This window comes from Danaus plexippus, assembly GCF_018135715.1.
Source record: "Danaus plexippus chromosome 3 unlocalized genomic scaffold, MEX_DaPlex mxdp_25, whole genome shotgun sequence".
NCBI lineage: Eukaryota > Metazoa > Arthropoda > Insecta > Lepidoptera > Nymphalidae > Danaus > Danaus plexippus.
Genome location: NW_026869844.1, coordinates 692,905 through 714,509, shown reverse-complemented (window position 1 = coordinate 714,509; position 21,605 = coordinate 692,905). Strand labels below are relative to the sequence as shown.

The 21,605-nt window shown below is 33.5% G+C and overlaps 3 protein-coding genes across 5 annotated transcripts in view; all 3 read left to right on the top strand.

Annotated features, from left to right (window-relative positions):
• The first annotated feature begins 170 nt into the window (after nt 1–170).
• Nucleotides 171–1,774, top strand: LOC116768957 (ribonuclease H2 subunit B). Its single transcript, XM_032659895.2, has 5 exons — nt 171–363; nt 440–649; nt 873–997; nt 1,072–1,246; nt 1,418–1,774. Exons 1-5 carry the CDS (start codon nt 267–269, stop codon nt 1,735–1,737), a joined length of 927 nt encoding a protein of 308 aa, XP_032515786.2. The 5' UTR covers nt 171–266; the 3' UTR covers nt 1,738–1,774.
• Nucleotides 1,775–2,010: 236 nt separating this feature from the next.
• LOC116779868 (YTH domain-containing family protein 3) lies at nt 2,011–7,401 on the top strand. 3 transcript variants are annotated; one of them, XM_032654621.2, is made up of 6 exons: nt 2,011–2,244; nt 2,351–2,375; nt 3,716–3,841; nt 3,996–4,124; nt 4,361–5,934; nt 6,061–7,401. In XM_032654621.2, exons 1-6 carry the CDS (start codon nt 2,221–2,223, stop codon nt 6,100–6,102), a joined length of 1,920 nt encoding a protein of 639 aa, XP_032510512.2. In that variant the 5' UTR covers nt 2,011–2,220; the 3' UTR covers nt 6,103–7,401. The 3 variants fall into 3 exon arrangements, with proteins under 3 accessions (XP_032510512.2, XP_032530266.2, XP_032510529.1); XM_032674375.2 differs by having other exon boundaries at nt 3,996–4,127; XM_032654638.2 differs by lacking the exon at nt 3,996–4,124.
• Nucleotides 7,402–8,499: 1,098 nt separating this feature from the next.
• Nucleotides 8,500–21,605, top strand: part of LOC116771236 (heparan-sulfate 6-O-sulfotransferase 2) — a 55,428-nt gene continuing 42,322 nt past the window's right edge. Inside the window, exons 1-3 of the mRNA XM_061526709.1 lie at nt 8,500–9,170; nt 16,923–17,159; nt 19,804–19,901. Coding sequence (XP_061382693.1) covers nt 8,982–9,170; nt 16,923–17,159; nt 19,804–19,901 — 524 coding nt within the window. The 5' untranslated portion in view covers nt 8,500–8,981. The remainder of the gene's footprint in view (nt 9,171–16,922; nt 17,160–19,803; nt 19,902–21,605) is intronic.

Here is a 21,605-nt window from a genome sequence, read left to right as displayed (position 1 = left end):
CGTTCATTAAAATAACAACATCATTTTTTAATTACAACAAATTTATTCAATACCTGTGTAACGATTTCCTATGGTATATGAAAATATTTTTTTATATAACAATAAAAAATGTACTATTGGAATTCTACTTCGGTCCATTATAACTTATTTATTATCTATGTTTAGAAGTTGAATTGTCAAATATAGCCGATAAAAACAGCAATCACTGTGGCGGCAATTGAATTAAAATAATATTTTCGTATTATAAGAAATAAAATAATTGTAATATGTCAACTAGGTCGAAACGTAAATCCGAACCACTAGAATCTAAAGACGTACTAACTAAAAAACGTATCGAAAACTCATGGATATTACTGGCCAAAGGTACGAAGTGGAAAAATAAAGTATTTTATTAAAGTTTGCCTTTAATGAATTTATTACAGAAGTTGCTTTGTTCCAGAGGACCTTTTGAAAAATGATAATTTCAATATAATAACGTTGCCGCATCCCGCTCATGGAGGTCCATCCAAGTATTGTTTAGATAAAGCCAATCTTAAGATATACGAAATTTTAACCTTTAAGGAAGACTATCGTTCGTGGTTTATAAATGAATCGGTTAAGTCCGACGGAAGTCTCATGATAGTGACACCGATTAACCCTCTGTTTTTAGGTATATCAATTTATATGTAGCATTCATTACATCCATTCACTGAATAACATTTTAGTCTAGTAAATGCCAGACTAAAATTACAAAATTCAATATATAATATATTGTATAATTGTTTTCATTTAATTACTCAATTATTCTCTATATTATTCTACTCTAATAGGACATGTGTCTTATAAAATACACTTTAAATAAAATATTAATTTATCCAATATATTTCTTTCAGTTTTACCTAAATTAAGACAACAGTGTTGTGACAGGGCTGTGCCATTAGAAGATTTACTAGCAGAAAAGGGTTTTGATAAGCTTATCAACTTTTTTAATGATCTTAATACTATTGGAGATTTAAAGGTGTTTATAAAATATATTTTTTTATTAATTCTGATATAGTACAGCAGATGAATAATTTACTGTATCATATTTAGGGTTCAGCAGATCTGAAAGCATATAAGTATAATGAAGAAAAAACCCTGATGTGGCTGGAACAGAAAATTAGGAAACTGTCACAAATTTTACGAGACAGAAATATACATGTGACTTCTGGAGCGATATCAGCTACATTTGTGGCTAGTACTGTGAATAGCGACAAAGTTGATGATGGTGTGTTATAACAATAAAATATTTTTCCATTAAAAAAGAAATAAATAATATTATTTTGGATGAAATGGTCCATGTTTTGATATCTGATTGAAGAGTGAGGCCTATGAAGATCAAGTTGTGTTGCATAGAATAATATTTAAGATTTTTCATTTATAAATACATTTTTTACAGATTTTTATCTTAAGTACGCCCATGGTATAGTATCAGAATACTTAGAAGATCATTTAATCAAGTTATTAGAAGAAAGATTTAATATTAAATCTGACTTGATCGAACAAGTTGGTAATAAGAGGAAGTCAGAAATGGGAGAAAGTAATGAAATCATGAAAAAAATTAAATTTGAGGCTGCAGATGAAAATGAAAACAAACCTATTGTAAATAATGTAGTACCAGATGTTAAAAAACCTAAACAATTAACATCTAAAGAAAAGGCAAGACAGAAAGCTGCTAGTGGTTCCAAGGCAATATCATCTTTTTTTAGTAAAACATGATAGTCTGTAATTAAAATTATGAGTTTTATAATTAAAATATTTTATTTTTAATTCTATCAAGTACCACTACCTAGACATTAATTCCCACATGATTCTCAAGTATATATTCTAATGATTTAAACTACGAATAAACTTTTATGTATAGTACGTGAATAAAATTTGGTTTAATATTAATTAATAATAGTAGAGAGTAAAGATTTTGTGTTTGTGTTATAATAAAGTATTAATCACATGGTAACAAATATTAAAAAGTAATTTGTCCAATGGCAACACCGTGCCGTCGCCATTGCTACGTCCATATTCGTTGATCCTTTTTAATTCTATCGGACAGTGAGTAATTCTTTAAATATTACTGACTTTTTTTTTACTTTTAAGTGATTTTAGGACACACTGGACTTTGTGTAGTGTAACTCATGTGATTTGTGTTGTTATTGTCGTGAGTAAAGACTTTAATAAGTGCAAAATACACTAAAATCGCGGCCAATGTCAGCAGGCGTGTCAGATCAGGTATTTTACATTAACTATTATTTGTGTATTATATACGTAGAATTATATTATTTTCTGTGGTACTTATATCGCATCGTTTCTTGTTTCATGTTTGTATGGCGTGTAGCGGATGAAAGGGCAAGGGAATCAAGGTAAAGACTTGTCATTATGACGTTGCAGGTGTTTCTTGGTAGGAGGACCTCGTACCGGTCGGCTTGCGAGTGGCATCCGGTAATACGAGATTATGATGCCGTCTTAGCGTCAGAGCAGTGTTTTTTGTTTTGTTACTTATTTACACTTAGATCTCGTATATTGATCCTTCAAATCAATCTATACGCGAAATGCATTTAAAATACATCTGTTGCTTTGATCGAACATTTAACAGAAGTTGATTTTTTTCCAATGCATTATTAATTATCAATGAAATGTAGTTTTGATGTTGATTGATTTTAAATTGTTATGTATACAGTTTATCATACACACAAACATTAGTTTATGGTAATCATTGTTGACTGGAAATTATGTAATATCATCAAGTTGTTTGCAATAACTTATTTGTTTAAATAAATCATTATATTATTTTTATTTTTTGTTGAAAAGATGAGTAATTTTTTTTTGTTGAAGTAAATTAGTTAAAACCAGTTTATTGACCATTCTTCAATTTATAACATGAAAAATATAATGTCCTTAAAAATACATTGACTGTTATCTATCAAACCTAGACAAAGCTTATATTTATGGTTTCAATCTTTAAAAAAATGTCTCTTATCAATATTTTGTATGACAAATATGTTTTGAAAATATTTTTTAATGAAGTCTGAGATATTTTATTACATAAAAGTTAACTTTTCTACTATAATTAACTAGTACTTAGTGAATTATGGAGAAAGTTCATTGCTAATTATCTCACAGAATAAATGTGACCAATCACGATAGGATAATCCCTACTTATTATACAAATAACTTGCTTTCAATGTAGTGTGAGTTAAAACTTAATGTTTCCTTTAATATAAATAACTTTCTACATCGTATGTGTCTAAGTAAGTAAGGTCTATAGATATTGGTTTCATTGATATTTTACTTTAACATTGCTTATAACATGAATTTGATTAAATAATTATAATAATTAATGTAGAATTATTTGGTAAATAGTCTTTGATGAAATAGTTTTTTTTAGTAAATCCTGTTTATATGTAAAATATGTCATTTTAATTTGAATCTAAAATAATATAAGTATTATTATACACTGTAACATTAATTGAAACACTCGGGTGCATCACAAAAACTTAACAATCTATGTGACATATATTATGTATTGTTATTTCTGTACTACGTTTTCTTAATACTCTTTATATATACATAATTTATATGAGAACATTAATTTTTTGTCTTAAATATGATACCGATAGTCACAAATTTAAGCCTTCATTCCATATTTATTTTTAAATTGAATTGATTACAAACCGTTAATCAATATTAACAAACATTCCAGTTACAAATGTACCTAAAGAGCAGTTAGAGAGTGGTGGTGACGAGTTGGCGGAGTCATGGCGTCACCAGCAGCAACCATCGTACGCGCCACCCATCTCGTCAGCGACGGAGCCCTACAGCGCGGCAGGTAGGTACATACATTCAAATTTATACCTTCTATCATAGTTCATAGTTTAAAGTCCTGCTTCATCAAAACACATCTAAAAAGTGACTAGTTACCTTTTGCTTTGTATAAATTTTTTGTAATCATAGGTCATTACAATGAATTTGGGTGCTTTCAGGTTATTATGGTACAACAGCACTTCCTTATCAGGCCTTTGGAGTTGGGGATGGAACATGGTCCACCAATGGAACAGATCCAATGACTTTCCTTGGAGGATACAATCCTCACGATTCCTATGGCATGGATGGTAGCTAGTATTTATTCCAAACAAGAAAAACAAATTCCTCCCCTTTGATAGTTTTTAATACAGTCTTAAGCAGATTTGGTATGATATTTTATTACTGACTTATTAGTTTAGAGTGAATTCTGAAGTTTCTCACAAAAATAATATCTAACTGGTTCTAACAGAATTAGGAGTATGACCCTGATTAGTTGCATCTTTTACATTTTAATCAAATTACTCATAAGGTATATATCTTTCAGGTGTATTTGGACCATCAACAACCCCCTTTTCAACAGCACCGTTTGGACAGCCAGCATCAACCTTTAACTATTTCCCCGGGAATGGTGATTACTCTACTTGGGGTCAATTAGGTCGTCCAAAATTGTACGATGATTACTATAGGAATGAGGGAATCTACGTCCCAGACGGGATTAAAGCCGTTGAAAGCGGTGTACAGTCATTGTCGCTCTGTGAGCATAAGAGCGATAAAGATCGTACGCCCGAACTCAAAGATGTTTCAAGTGGATCGCAACCCAAAAAGATGACTTGGGCTTCAATAGCCAGCCAACCAGCTAAGCCAACTCCGTTAACACAGAGCGGAGGGCTCAAGAAGAAGGGACCTGGAATGCCACCACCGCCGATAATTCCAGGGAAACATAACATGGATATCAGCACATGGGATGCTGGGAAGAATGCACCTGTTGCGAGTGCACCGCCGCCATCGCTTCAGCCGCCGCCGGTTCCTGCTCCTCTACCGATGCCGCAGCCGGCGCCAACGTCAGCTCCACTACAACGTGGACCACCACCGCAGCACCAACCGCCGCCCTCCTGGACTCATACTCCTCGAGCTCCTCCACCGATGCAACCGCGCCCTATGGTACCCCCACCGATCGTCCCCGGTCCACCACAAACCGCCCATCCCGTTCTAGAAGAGCTACGCGTCAAGAATGAATATAATCCCAAGGAGTTCGATCTAAGTGCTCCAAATGCTAGGTTCTTTGTGATTAAGTCGTATTCGGAAGATGACATTCACCGTAGTATCAAATACGAAATCTGGTGCAGCACAGAACATGGGAACAAGCGTCTTGATGCTGCGTATAGGGACCGCGAGAGGGAGGGTGGTGCTGTGTATCTATTTTTTTCCGTAAACGGTAGCGGCCATTTCTGCGGTATGGCTCGTATGATTAGTGCTGTCGATTATAATTCTAACTCGAGTGTGTGGTCGCAAGACAAATGGAAGGGACAATTCCGCGTTAGGTGGATATATGTTAAGGACGTTCCTAATGTACAACTACGTTATATCAAACTAGAAAACAATGAGAATAAGCCAGTGACGAACTCTCGCGATACACAAGAGGTTCCCCACGCTAAGGGGCTGCAGGTGTTACGTATCATGCATAGTTACTGTCATTCCACATCCATCTTTGATGATTTTATACACTATGAACGTCGCCAGGAGGAAGAGGACTCCCGTAAGGTGCCTCATCACAACCCACAGGATAACAATCGGGAGGAGCACGAGGGTGGTGGCAGAGGGTATCGGAACTATCGTGATTTCCGTGACCACCGCGATGGTCGTGACGGTCGAGATGGACGAGAAGGTGGTAGGGACGGTAGAGATGGTCGCGATGGTCGCGACCATAGAGAGGGCCGGGAACCGAGGGATCATCGTGACAGTCGCGAGCCCAGGGAGCCTCGTGACCTTCGCGATCCTCGTGACTCCCGTGACTCACGTGATCCTCGTGACTCCCGCGACCACAGGGACGACCGCGACGGGCGAGACAATCGCGAACACGGAGGATACCGCGACAGGGATTATAGGCCGCATCATAAGGTTTGATTAAATCTTTATATAAGTTATTATATAATGTGTATATGTGGGAAGATGCAATATTGATAACAGTACAAATTTTTATTATAGCACGAGAATTAATATTTAAAAATTATGTTTATGTTTCAGGATCGCGACGGTTCCCGCGGGCGTGGAAGACCGCGCAACTGATTCTACGTTATGAGTGATAAACGTTTGAGGACTGGCTTCTCTCCATAGACAACTAGTACTCGAAAAATTGGTATCGCATTACGAGATGTTTATAGCAATGAGGAACTATTAAAATCGATTCAACTTGCACAGTTGTATCCAAAGTTGAACTGTTGTTACATAAAATAGAATAATAATTGTTTTGAACAGTGCTTTGCAAAAAAAAAAAAAAACTTTCAATAAATTAAAATGTGCTAAATAATGTTTTATACTGGAAGAACATTTAATGATGCAATGACTAGTGAACAGGACATTAATTCGTAAATTTTCATGTGTTCATGTCACATGAGATATTGTGTGGAATTGTGGACATTCAAATTTTGTGGACGAAATCAATGAGGTATATGATTATATAACTAGGAAATTCTGTGGCGAGAGGGGTTGATCCTTTAAAGGACCGGTTATGATGAAACATGATGTGATTATCATTGTATAGTGCGATACATTCACATTAGTGTGGTGTTTATACAAGACCTATGAACAGTGTTTAATGAATAACAGTAAAGAGTTTTTGGTGGTAACTTGTATAACTTTTATAATGCAGGAGGGAATGTAATCACATGTGATGTACATGAAATTTTGTATACTGTTTTATAATCATAAAGTAATTCTCTCGTAACATTTATTTACAATACATTTAATACAGCCGTGTGTATCATGATATAAATATGATGTAGTTTTTACATGTGACCATTGATATTGTTTAGAAACATGTGATGCAGTACAACTTACTTGCACTATATCAAAACAAATTCTGATTGGAGGTAGATATGAAACGATTGTTCATACTTTGTAAACGTTTGTACATACTACATAATATGTATTTTAAAAGAAAAAAGAACTATAGTACTATTTTTTACTTTTTAAGTGCAACAAAAGTGTAACGAGAGAAAATTTATTGAAAATGAAACTATCAATTTATACTGTATTTACATATTTTCTTAACCTTACCTTAGTTTTCCAAGTGCCTATTTGTTTTGAATTAGAAGAAATCGACTCCTTGCATGATGTCTAACCCATTTCAGTTTTGAGACATTGCTTGGCTATGCCATCATATTTTTTTAAATATTTTTTGGTGTTGTTAACTTTTGTTACAACTAAGAGATTGAAACATTTTTATCAAATAAAAAAAGATATGTTACATGAAAAAATTGTTAATTTCATTAAGTGTGCAGTAAATGTTAATTGTATAAAATGTTGTGAATTAAAGGGTTGAAACATAATTGAATAACTGGATTAAACTGTCATAGACGTTGTCAATGCATTATTTTTATCCTATATTTATAGATATTCAGAATTCTATATACGACATTGGCAAAATATACTGTGCACGTCTTTGCACGGATGCAGGCCATATTTAAAATAACCAACCATAAATATTCAGAAATCCATAAAACACCTGTATTCTGTCTTTGTTATATTACTATGTTTTTCGTCATTTCAATTCGATTTAATACGTAATTATAGCTGGGAAGTTTGTAATTATAACAAAAACTTGCATAAAACTTGTCTATAGACATGACCTAAATAATTCTTATCACTTATGAACAATTGAATTATTAAAATTGCTTACCTTATTTAATAACGAATTTTAATCTATCATATAATACCGTCCGTCCGTTCAAAATTTTTTTCACGTGTAAAACAGAAAGCTCTAATTCTCATCTCGTTTGCCCGTAATCCGAAATATTCGTTTTATTTAAATGAATACTCGCGAAAGTTGATCTCATTACCTTCAACAGCGCCTGGGACTTGCGACCCAGGTGTGGGTTTAAGGGGATCATATCTATCGTGCTTTAAAAGCTCACCTCCACCGTCCAAGCGCCTCTCTCTACCTAACCAAATTTGAAACGAACCTACTAGGGCCAGTTAGGGATAGTTCCAACATTTTAAGCAATAATGTTTTTGTTGTCAGTGATGCACAGAATCGTTACGTTAGGAATAAGTTTACCAAGTTCCGAAATATATCTCCTGAGAATGAGAATTTAAGAGGAAAATGTTAGGGAAGTTGATGCCAACGAATTGAGAAGTTTCATCATAAATTCTTGTTATTTATGATAAAATATGCTTTAGTAAGTTACAGCTAGTCCACAATACTATGGAATTATTTTGGTAAATCAATAAAATAAAGTAATTGTGCCCATTTATAGGTGCTTTATTGAGCATTGATTTAAATTTCACTATCTGAAAAGCGTCTCAGACGGTATCAATAATAATTCCTTTAACACTATTTTTGAAACAAGGACTTTCAATTTTAAAACCAAATTTTGTAGCTAATTTATAATCTGTGTTTTATGTGTTCATCTGTTGTTTTGCATAAATTGAATATCAAAGTGACAGTGACAGCGATATATTCTAGGTGAACAAATCGCTAAAACTTCACTCAGGTAGCTGATAAATAATAAGTTCTGTTTTATTTACATAAAAATTCGATTTCTTCTTGTGAAAGTTAGTGTAGAAGAGAATCTTTAAAATGAAGTGTGTTCATGTGTCTAAAATACTCAAACGAACGATTATGCCAGCATTACATCTATATAATGATCCAGATGCGTTTTGTTTACTCTCCGCTGCCCTGTCAGTCGCACACTCGTAGCCAGTCGAGTCTGATCAGTGATGTCTCGACTGCACATTATGGTGCTGGTGCCGCTGCCGACATAACGCGGCTCGTGTGATATCAAAACAATGTCATCAAACTCTTATCACTGCCAGATAATCAAATGATGGCAATAATAAAATGAGTTCCAAGCTAAGCTTCCATTCGCTACATGCATTGTATCGTAAAAGAGACTATTAAGAATCAAAAGTGCCTGTTTCTCGAGATATATTTTTAAAAATGAGACATGCATCCAGCCGAAATGCAAAAAAGTGTTTCAGTGCAGGTAGATAGTGATTTTGCCCTTTTACTGCCCAGTGGTGCTTATGAGATAAAAAAGATGGAGCCAAGATCCAGGTTACGAAAAGTGATACTGTTCTGTTTACTGCTCTCACTGTTTGGGATGGTGGCATTCGGATACTTTTGCCCCGATCAGGTAAATTACCATATCTATATCAGGAACTGATCAAGTATTAATAAATTTCACTTAGTCATGTATTTATAATTATTCTTGAATCAATAGTAGCAACAAACCATGTTTACTCTACACAAGAAAATAAATTTTTAAATGGCAATGAGCGCCCACACTGTTATTTTTAGAGAATATAAAAATTATACAGTATAAATATTTAAATATTTTGTGTCAATTATAAAAAATATCTGAAATCTTTGAAAGTCCTTCAAAATTCTGATAATCTGATTAACATAAGTATCAAATCATTTGTAATTAAATTAATGATAAGTGAATTGTATAGTGTTCCAGTTATTATCGCTTAAAACTCTTGTATAAGTATTCCGTTATGCCTGGTATGGGATAAATGATGTGAGTAGACGCTCAATAAAATATTTTTATCCTATGTTTTATTTATACCATGGGATATCTATGTGTATATTATCCAATAAATGGTGTTGGAATCCATGTCATGTCATGTCATGATATAATAGAATTGATCTATTTGAGAATTGGACTAAATTGATGTGATTTTCACATCAATGTTGACTGACATTTATTGTGTGTGAGATTTTTTTTTTTTTTTTTAATAGTAAATTTGCAACGGTTGTGTTGACATGTTTAAAAATGATAATACATTCAATGAAAATGTAATATTCTGTTACTATTGTATTCAAGGATGTTTTTACTAATGTAAAATTTGGGATGTCCTATAGTAATAAAAAAAAAAAAATCACTATGACAAAAACTATGGAGAATACAAGTAATTATTTTACGCGTTATTTAATTTAAATAAAAAAAATGTATATATACAAAATGAATTATATTTATGCAACACAAAAACTTATTAATTAACACATTGAATAGAATTTTAAAATTATTTTAATATGTCACCGACATTTATAAAGGTTAAGAAATTTAAATTTGTGACATGAAAGACAAAAATAAAATAAATATATAGAGGTGTCGAAACCAAATTAAAAGTAACACGGTACATTAAAACAGTTTTTATATGTTTCCGTAATGCCAACTTTATAAATCGTAGAGTAATTTAGTCCCGCATTTGTAGCGACTGCACTAATTAAAGAGGGTGGCAGCCATGCAAGTTGGATTCATTTGTTTTTGCGTACACAAACCGGGAAAATGCCGGTTGCAACCCTTTAAGCTGCTTACGTTGCTCTATAAGAATATAAGTCTGCGGCTGAGGTATGAGATATTACGTTTTTTAATCGGATTTAATATCCCACAAAGCAGGATTATATTGATTTAAAATTGATGATGATTTTAAACTATTGTAAGCTTTATTGAGAAACAAATTGGATGTTTATATAAATTACGGACGTAATGACATTAAATTCAGTGTGAAGTGAAATCGGAGATAAAATGCAAATAATGTTTACAATATATTAATTTCGCTATCTATGTAATAATGGACGCGAGTCAATTTTTGGATTGATTTGTTTATTTGCTCTGTAAGCCTCAATGGTACGTCCTTTTTTCGTTACTAATAATTCAAATATATGATTCAAAGAACTGAATAAGATCTTTTACGAATTTTAAATTAGAGCATAATAAATAAAACTAATATTTTCGGAAGTATTACGCGTTTTTTTTCTGTTTTAAACTACTTCGGCTACTTTGCTGAAACCATGACTACGGGCAGACGAGATGAAAAGTTTTTGATTTTTTTTTACGCAGAAACGTCATTAGTATGTAGTTTAAATATAAAACGCGTAGTACATCCGAAAATGTTAGTTTCATTTAAATTAATACTCGCAAAAGTCATGGTTGTCATTACTGCAAAATAGGTGTTCATTAACTGTATGAGTAATAATAATTATTTGTCACGTAAGCTTACTACAAGATTAGTCCGTCACTAAATACGTAACGTTGCCAGTTTTCCGTTCCTATATCTTCATGCTATAGTATTAACTAATGTTTCTATTAAAAAAAAATTACCTTCTGAACGTTGAAAAAATAATGAGGGTTATCTAATAATATAAACTTATTTTAAACTTTTGTTTAAAATGGTAACGTTAAACTGTTGTTAAGGGAGAAGGTTTATTCACATGTAATTGGCTCTCGATTCTTAAGTTTTGTTGTCTTCAATGTTAATTTGATCATCCCTATATGGCACTGGTCGCGCGAGTTCCATATTGGATGGTTGGACGAAGTTGGCCATTCGAGACATATTGTCGCTGAAATTAAAGTCATATAGACGTGCTGTATGGAAATTGTTAATTCGGACGAAACCTTTAGGGAAACGAAAAAAAAAGGTGACATTATTAAAAGTTTTTTTTTGTTTGTTTTTTTTTATTTCATTATCTATGCCAAAATTTGTTCGGTTCTTTTATTTTTATTAATGCAGCGCTATACAGGTAGGTACGAACGAGTGTGACGTCGTTGCAAGTAAATTTCAGTAAAGTTGCGTGTCCGTTGTTGGAATAAAATAATAGCTTTCTACTAAGTACACATTCATGTGTATTTATATGACGGTTACACCAAAAAAATAATAATTTATGCTTTTTATTTTTTCTCTCTGTGTGTCTGTTTCTTATTGCTAATCTCTTAAACTGTCGCTTCGATTCTGTCGGAACTTTTCCAGACAAAAGTTGATGTACTAAGATAGAGCAGTTCCGCTTTAATTATCGATACTTTACCTCTCTGGTTAAACTAGTGAGCACGGCTAGTTGACTAATATGTATATATTGTAAGGTATAATGAAATTGTTTTGTATTTCGTTTGGGTGCTAAAGAATCATCCTTATTTGGTGGATAACCATGGCATCGTTATCCGGGCCGCGTGTTGAATGATAATGTCAAAGGATACTGGACTGGTTTCACCCACGGAGTGCACCGCAACGCCTCGCTCGTTTAAACTCCAATGAATTATTTGCACTCCATTATTCACTAGCTTTATCTCCCGGTTCCATCGCCGAGCAGAAAGTAGCGGTTGTACCAATCAATCGATCCTATTAAATTTATACTCATTAATCTGACATACAGAAAGTTTTTGAGCTGTGTACTCTGTTTTAAAAGTTACAGACATTCATACATCGATATATGCTTATGACAGTTTGTTGTATTGTATTCTATATTCGTGGGTCTAAGTGTAAATGTCATTGATTAGATAAAAATAAACTATGAAAAGCTGACCTTTCCGCCTGAGCGATTCGATTCTTCGTTTTATCTCCTCGTGTGATATATGTGGATATGGGACGTTGTGTTGGAGCTTTTCAGACACGAATATTTTACAACAAAGTTTCTTTTAGCTCTTAAAAAAATATATGCACAATACGTTTCCTATATACCTTAGTTTGAGCGTATAATTAATTTTTATTATCGTCGGTTAGCCTTGGAGCGTTAAGGTGGTGAAATTACCACCTCTAGTGCTTCAGAAAGTACGTTTCAATAAGCCCTCCAATGAGCTGTTGACATGCGACCATTACATTTGTTCTCTGCTTTATGTAAATTCATTTCGTGAATTTGAAATTTAAGGAATGAACTCGACGTGAAGCAGTTTTTGGAAGGCTTTGTTCTGGTAGAAGTTGATAATATTTGTTAAGTATAAGTGCATTAAAGAGCTGTTAAAATTCCTCGCTATTATCAACAAGACTGAAACTTTAGAATGTCGGGTAAATCTACTGGGTCTTATAATTTTGTTTCTTAGCTAACTATAATTTAGTGTTTCAGTACTCTCCAGTAATTATAAATATAAAAAGGTTTTTAAAGTCTGGTATGTGTGAGACACTTCTCGCATTTCCGCTTATATTACGTTCAACATGCTGTATAGTCTAACATTTAAAGATTATTCCAAACCGAGTCAGTAGTTTCTAATATACAGCGTGTTTAAAATTTCAAATTATGTTACAAAAAATAAACTCAAGTTTGTACGTTATGTACTTAAATAAATGTGCAAGTATATAGATAAAATCTTTTTTTTTCACCTTGTTTAATATGTATTTATAAAAAAAATTACAGACTGTTTAGTATAAACATACTTTAAAATTGTTTTTAAACACGCATGGCTTTGTCGTATACTTTACGAGTTTGTCATAACGTCGGCGGAACTTTGACCACATTTGCTTTTATGTAGTCGCCACAAACGCGTACATTCAGGCCGTTCTATGGTTTTGTTGGCAGTTAGAGGATACATTTCATAACTTTTATTCACAAACATAATCACAACATCGTCTGAGAACCGACGTTCTCGCTAGCTGTTACAGCTGGTTTCGCTCTCGAGTCTCAGTCGGTGTTTATAACGCAACAGTGATTTAAAGATTGTTTAGTCACCGGCGCCTGTAGAACTGCTCCATCACAAAGTTTCCATTGAGTCTGTCCACGCATCAATGATTTGATGGTTGTAATTCGATCCAAGAGCCCGCATGATAGATGAGTTGATTGATGTACGTCACATCGGTCTTAAGTTTCGCAATATACACAGACAGACATACACACACTGGTACGTTTTTATATATGTATTAGTAAATTTTTATAACACACATTAAACGCTCTTACCGCTGTCTTTGTCTGAATATTTTAATCTTAAGATCAGTTTTTATTAACACGAAGTATGTCCTCTTGTTTGAAACGTTACATCTAATTAAAAAACATTTTTTATCCACATAGGTTGGGCAGTTTGCGGGTGTGTTTGCGTGACAAACACACATACAGAAAAGATGATATTTATAGTAGGAAGCACCATAGATTTAGTAGGATAACCCTCGGTGACACCTAACTGCCCGTTATTTAAGACTGAAAGCGAGTTGTCGGTTGGGTATTATATTGGCTCGTGTTTTAAAACTTATCGCTGGAACTCGCTGAAATGACTATGGCATTTAGTTCTTGGTTACTTGATTTTAATTTGTTTTCAATTCATATAAATTATACCTAATTATAAGATAGCTTGAGATGTTTGAAAATTTACCATCCTAAATCTAAAAAACATGATTGATCTATCAATTCTGAAATATTATGATATGGTATTATTCAATAATATAAATGTGCCTCATTCTCAGTATTTGGAATAAAATAGTTAATTATTAAACGTGTTACTTACTGTATAGTTAATAATGCTTATCGTTTCATTATTTCAGTTAGTTAGTTAGTTTTGTTATGTATTTTTAATATAGTGAGATAATGTTAGCCGACGATGGGACATTTATAGCCTATTGTCGTGATAGGATCGAAATAAACCGTATATTGTATTGCGACGTCGGTCGAAAGCCGATCTTATGCTGTCGTATTAAAGATCAAATTTAAACATAACTTTAAAATAGTTTGCGAATGCATTTTTAAATAAATATTTGAAGCGCTTTAAGAATTTCTGTTCTGTCAGCGGAGGATTTTATTATACAAATAATTCAAACTTATTTGTTTTTTATTTAATATATATGTGGATGAATTTAATGTATTATATTGTTCCGAAACAAATGTGCAGTTTTAAAAAAAATATCTGTAGGTAATGAATTCCAGTTTCTAAATTTAAAAAATCCCCCGTATTTATCAAACTTTTCGATTATCATCTTACAGTCCCCGCTTTCAATGATTACAATTTATTGGTCATACCAAAATTTTTAGGTTACAATATGGGCCCTTAAATTATGATTATTCCTCGTGAATTTTTATTAAATGCCGTCCAGCCTTTCTGGCGTATGAAAATATAACATTCACAAATAAAGTAATAACGTATTAAAATATAGGATCAATGACAATAATTGAAAAAACTACGTAAAAAAAATAACGGTCACGTGTCTAGCTATACTTATTACTTATATTATGTTCATATATGACAATTGCCAAAAATTATTAGTAGATTTTTAAATAATAATCCGACTTGAATAGGACATTGTAAACACGAAGGTCATTCTGTCGGATAAGGAACGTGAATCCAGCTATATCTGTCCCTTGGGCTACATAGTCCAATTAACAGTTGGAGGAAGCGAATCAATGTACGGGACAATAGATGAAATTGTACCCTGCGGTGTGCTAATCAAAAACTCGGACGGTATCAACCAATAGGAGATGAGATATCGGTTGATTATAAATAAAACGACCAATGAAAACTCATTACATTGTACATAACTTTATCAAAATATAAAACCTTCATGATTAGTGATTACTATAGTAAAAAAAGTATGAATGTTTAAGTCGGCTGTATAAATTTCAAATAATTTATCCAATATTGTCTCAGCGATTCATGTTATTCACATTCGCATTATGATATCCAAAATACAGAAAGATACGTTGGACAGTGAATTTAAATGTTTGGATAAAAATTAATTATATGTCATAAAATGAAATGTTTTGTTAATTATTAGTAACTGAAAATTGAGTGAAATTTGCGATAGTGATAATTCTTATTATTTTTGATCTCTTAAAGAAAAGTAAGGTTTGTTTTTTTTTGTAACAATAAAATATTCTGTAAGTTCTTTATTAAACAGACATGATTTCCATATGTGTATTTAATTATCTTAATCTGAAGACACTCAGCATTTTTAATTATAAAAAATCTAATGATTGTTTCTTCTTTGTATAATACTAGATACAAAGCTATAAAGGATGCCGTAAGATAAACCTGTTCCACGGCCCTTGCAATGCTGTATTAATTGAACAAATCCATTGCGAATCAAATGACGCTGGCACAACAGTCTGTAGAGTGTTGATTACTCTGTTTTAATGGATGGACTCCCGGCCTACTTCATTAAAGACAACAAACAAGCCCCCTCTTTATCTCTTCACCCTCTTAACCTTTGCGTCGCTACCCTAAACTTTAGGGTCTTTACCGCCAGCCATTTTTGGAATTGATATTTTAAATACAAGGTAAATAAAACTACGCTCGGTTTATTTTATTTGTCAACTGTTATGACCGTTGAACGCTTAAGGTTATGGGCGAATGTAAATTAGATTTAATGAGGTTGTTTGTATCAACTATTTAAAGAATTTTTAATTGAAAAGGATCTCATATCGTACACTCCAGAAGTTCGACAAAAAATTTAATTTTTACGTGTGACGTTTGCATTCGCGATCAATAGTATTTTTTTGTCATTCTAAGTAACATTAACCGAAAATGCAGTGCACATTTTGGCTTACATGAAAATCCTTTGCTTGTAACTCGTAACTTAATGTTTCCTAAACGCTTTTAAGGTCCGAGTATTATTAGTTAGTTAAGTTAACGGTTACGGAAGAGTTAAAAAAACAAAATTTTCATTATGATTTTTATAAAATTTAAAGTTACAATTTAAATTTTAAACATATTATAAGTAACAATATTAATCTATGGTAGATCAAATATTGTATGATACAGACCTTAATAAATATATTCTCTACAATGCTGATACTGTGTATTAATAGGGATAGCTCGTACAGGGACGCCCTGGAACCGCATCGTCAGCGGTTGCCCGATAGATGTCGCGTGTAGTATTAAGTATTATTTGGGGCATGCCCGGCGACTGAATGACTCCGCTGAGTCAGCTGCTGCCTAATAGTTATCGACAAGTAAGGGAGTTGAATGTATTATATCGTGTTATCAAGTGCTCGATACTCACTCCCATATGCAACACTTAGACAAAAGGTTGTTATAAAGATGAGTCCGTTATGACTGACGGTGACAAAACCGTCACAGGAGATATGCGTTTCTCGTTGAGAATGAAAGGCTATATCATATATTTAATTTTCTGATAGTTGAAACTAATTTAGTCTGTGTGTGAAATATTGTTTATGGGTTAATTTATCACAGGTGTGTGCATTATCACCGCGAGAGAGAGTAGCAGAATCGTTGGCGCTGACATACGCGGAGGCTCCGGGGCGGCCGCTGCCGGATGTGATATCACAGCCTGGTCTATCATACGACGAGGTCCTTCACGATGACTTCCGGTTTGATCTGAACGCTCATGACGTCATGGTGTTTTTGCACATACAGAAGACGGGGGGAACGTCTTTTGGAAGGCACTTGGTTATGGATCTAGATTTGAAGGTGAGAACAGTTTTCTATGCATATGTATTTATTAACAATGTACGGTACGTATTTTATAATCATTGCAATATATATTCTTAATGTGATATGTTGAATGTTACGTCCAATGTGCAAGTCACGTGATCTGTTTGGTGTGTTCCTTACCAGCTCGTAATTCTTATTCATGACTAAGTGCTGCCGTTGAGACGCCAGCCGGATGCCTTGTCTGTTCTCCGTTATATACTAAGTATTAGCACTCAGTTATATATAGCTCGCAAAAAAGTCGTTTTATTTAATATAATGTTAATGTATGTATTTTTTTCTATAACTGATGTTTGGATGAAAGGATGTATAAATGTATGTTGTTATGTATGGATAGAGCTAACAATTTTTATATATACCGCGAAAACCCACAATTTTGACTTCAAAATTTCTCGAGTACTATAGCTTCTTATGACTTGAGAGGGATTTATTGAAGAATGTTAACAAAAGGAATTGTCAATCTGTCAAGTTATCCTCACTCGATCATGCCGGTTCCGAGGGATCAAGCGGCTGAATCCTCCCATCAATTTAAAATGCAAAAGCCGCCAAATGGATATCTGGGAGACGTGCTCTAACACGTGGAGTGTCAGGGTCGGGCCAACAAGCTATTAGAGCGTGCGTGATGACAACGCTCGAATGTTGGATTCTTTATAGGAAAATGTGAAGTCACTGCTTCCTTAAGCGTTCGCGTGAATCGATTGTTATTCAAATGTTATTTCTGTTATCTTGATGATAATTACTCTCTAACGCCTGAATAATAAATAATTTCTACCATTACAATGAAATTCTACTAATGTTAAACGAATTCGTTAGTCTCTATGTTTATTTATTGTACGGTCTTAATTTTATAGTAAACCGTTCAATAGTCTGTCGTTAATGTTAATCAAACCCGTCCTCGTCTGCGCCATCATCAATTATTTAGAATTAGTTAACGATCACTTTGAAACTCCTGTCTGAGTGGAGTCTTTCAACCAGGTACGGGAGCATCATTGAAATATAAGATTCAGCGAAAATAAGTATTCCTTCTAAACTACAAGTGACTGGGAACTGGTTACGGTGTGATAGAATCAGTCTTTAATTACCATACATTTGATCGAGTGCTTTTTGATTACGGTCATTCAAGTTCTTATGTACATTATTTACTTGACATGACATTATTTATTATTGTAGCGGTTTAAAGTAATTATATGTATATATATTGTTGTATTTTTCTTGTATAAGATTTGTATACATTTATTGGCCGCGGTTAAATTTCATTAAGACAGCACGTTATGTGACGCATTTTAAATATTCAATTTTACAAGCAGCGTCAGAACCTTTTTCACAATATTGGGATGAGAATACTGATGTACGAATGCAAATGATGAGATCGGATGCGGCATTCGTCGGCGTATTTGTTACGTTTCCTAGAAAAATGAACATTTGAATGTTAATGTTGGCCTTATTGAGGATCTGTACACGTAGGATCATATCTAAAAATACAATGGCCTGGCTTAGATAGCATCTAGTTTGAGTGAAAAAAAAAGCGTATTTATTATTTAGATTATTTTCGTACATTAACGTTGTATTTTATCTTCGTAAATGGAATTTCTTTTCTGTTGTGTGTTAACAATTAAACGATTTGCTATTGTATTTTGTTGAATGTAAAGTCCATTTTCGATTATATATTGTTTTTTCTTTCATTTCATTTATCATATAATTAACACGTGGTCACGGTACTGTCAAAATATTAAACAACTGTTATATATATCCCATTGTTATAATGTTAAGAATGTTAAATCCCTTAACTGACGCTCGAGATCCCCCTTTATCCAGGACCATTGTTTGTTTTGAAATACACCAGACCGGACTTCATATTTGTTTGTGATAATAAGCCCGTGTTGGTGCCATTTTGATTTAATTGTTTCTATGTTACAAAACAGTATACTCGTATAGTAAATGAGTTCCGGTGTTCGATGAATCACTTTTTTGATATTAATTAATGTATATGAGTGATTTTATTTACATAAATTTCTATAGTATTGCAAAGTTTTAATGCGGACGTTTCATTTTTAATACTCGGGAACGCATATTTCATCAGAATAACTCAAACGTAGTGGTTATGATGACACAGTTTACCTTATAATTGTCATAAATCTAACAGTTCCATAATAATTAGTAAATATATGAGCGAACCCCTAAAGGAGTCTAGGAATAAAATAAAAAAATAATTAATAGCTATTGCATGTTGCGTTACAAAATTTTAGAGTCAGTTAATAGGACATTAACTTAACATGTGTTTTAAATTAAAGAGTTTTCTTAGGATTGTTATGTAAATTTAAATTCATCAAATTAAAAGCGTCCTGCTGAAGTTTACATCGTCTGTGTCGATTGTCCTCGCCGGACTTCCGACCCGGACCCACCCCCACCCTTAGCTGGTAATATCCTCGCTAAGAAACTCCACCCACACCGGGGAGGGAAATGAAAATGCTTTGCATTTTAAATGGCGTGTGTGCTATTGACTTTTCTCATCTAGCCGTCTTTGAGGTGCATTTTATACAGAACATCCGACCTACGCGACGCGGCGGCGACATGCAGCCACATTAGATTAAATAAAAATCTTATTTATTTTTTTTATTTTCAGAGGCCGTGCAACTGTCAGCGGGCTCGAAAACGTTGCCATTGTTTTCGGCCTCACAGCAACGAAATATGGCTTTTTTCGAGATACTCCACTGGCTGGAAGTGAGTACCTTTTGTATTTAACACATTCCGTTCACCCACATGGCGACGGATTAAATTATGACACACCTTAAAAAAGAATTCTCACAGTATTTTTTTTTCTGTCATATTTTTTGGTATCATTTAGTAGCACTGACTGTGTCAGCCTACACGTGTTTCATTATCATTTAATACGGGAAGCGTCAAGTACAGGCCTCCGCCATATTTAAGAGCAATAAATTTGTGTCATGGTAACGATTCGAATGTTCCAAATTTGAATTTGAATTATGATTGTTCCACACGTCGTCGATTCGATTACATCAGTATGGCGCCGAGACTTGGCCCGTTTTGGGAATGCAAATGGGCCGAATATGTTGTACTTTGTACAGACATTCAAATTACCTCTCCAGACTATTGTCCAATGTCCTTGGGGATTATGAGACTGTTCCTTTGGACGTGCTATGAATGATTAATTGCTAACGATTTTCGGTTTCACTATCCGACTAGAATTATCAATTTGTCTTCGAGGTCATCAAATCGTACCTTTTCGCAGCCATCGCTCTTCCGTGGGCCATTGAGACTGTTTGAAATAAAACGAAGTTAGGAGCCAAAGTATGTATGGTGCCAATTAAAACGGACATACACGTGTGCGCAATTTTGAAAACAATTGACACAATAAACGTTTAACTGGACACTGTAACCGTTGGATTGATTATAAATTGTTTGATCAATTTAATAAAACTTCTATGACACCTCATTGGTATGTCTCAGTTCATTTGTATATCATTGCGCTATAAGTCTAAAGTGTTGCGATTGTAATAAACGTACGCCCAAAAAAAAAAGATTGATTTTAATTTTTAATCTGTTACGGTTTTTATCGGCGACTATTTTCATACAGCTGAAGGGCCAATTAATATTCACAGTACGCCAGCCTCATCCTCTTCATAGAAAATGTTTTAGCTGTGTTGCCAACGATAGAATATTTTTTATCTTATGATGTTGTCAGACTGTTTTTTTTTATTAACATTATCTGGTGGATGCAAGTGACAACGTGATTATAATTTATTATTGTAATATTATTTTACTGTCTTTTGTGAGGGTGTGTATGTAATGGCTCTTTTCCTGGCTATGAAATATTTTCTATGTTATTGGTGACTGAGCGTCATAACTTTGGAATGACCAGACGTAGAATATCTTCAGCATAACGATGCATTCAAACTCCTCACAATGATTATTTCATTTAAATATCTCATATATCATTCGAAATTATTGTTGCTTTGTTAAAAAATATATTCTTTGTTATTCTCTCGTATTTATTTTTTCTACATTCGTATCACGCGTTACGTTTTTTGTTGGTGTAAATTTATATTTTATTGTTGTGTAAAATATCAACCCTTTCATGTTTTGATGAACAAAAGGTTCCTGCTATAATTTTATACACAATTATTGGTTAGTTTTAATGCAAAAATCTCTGTGATGTTCAAATCTATGGCGTTTTCCCACAATTTGTTAAAGGTGTCTTAACAGCGTCTATTAATTCGGTTACTTCTAACGGACCTCCCAAGTTGTCCCCCTACAGCCAGTCTTATGATAGTACAGTACAAGCAATTATAAATCTAAACGTATTGTAATTAGATATAAATTTGTTTAACCGTAACCATTCTGGAAACGCTCTGCCTCTCCGAGATTAGCTTCGCATTGTTGTCTGTTTGCTTAATACGGTTGATG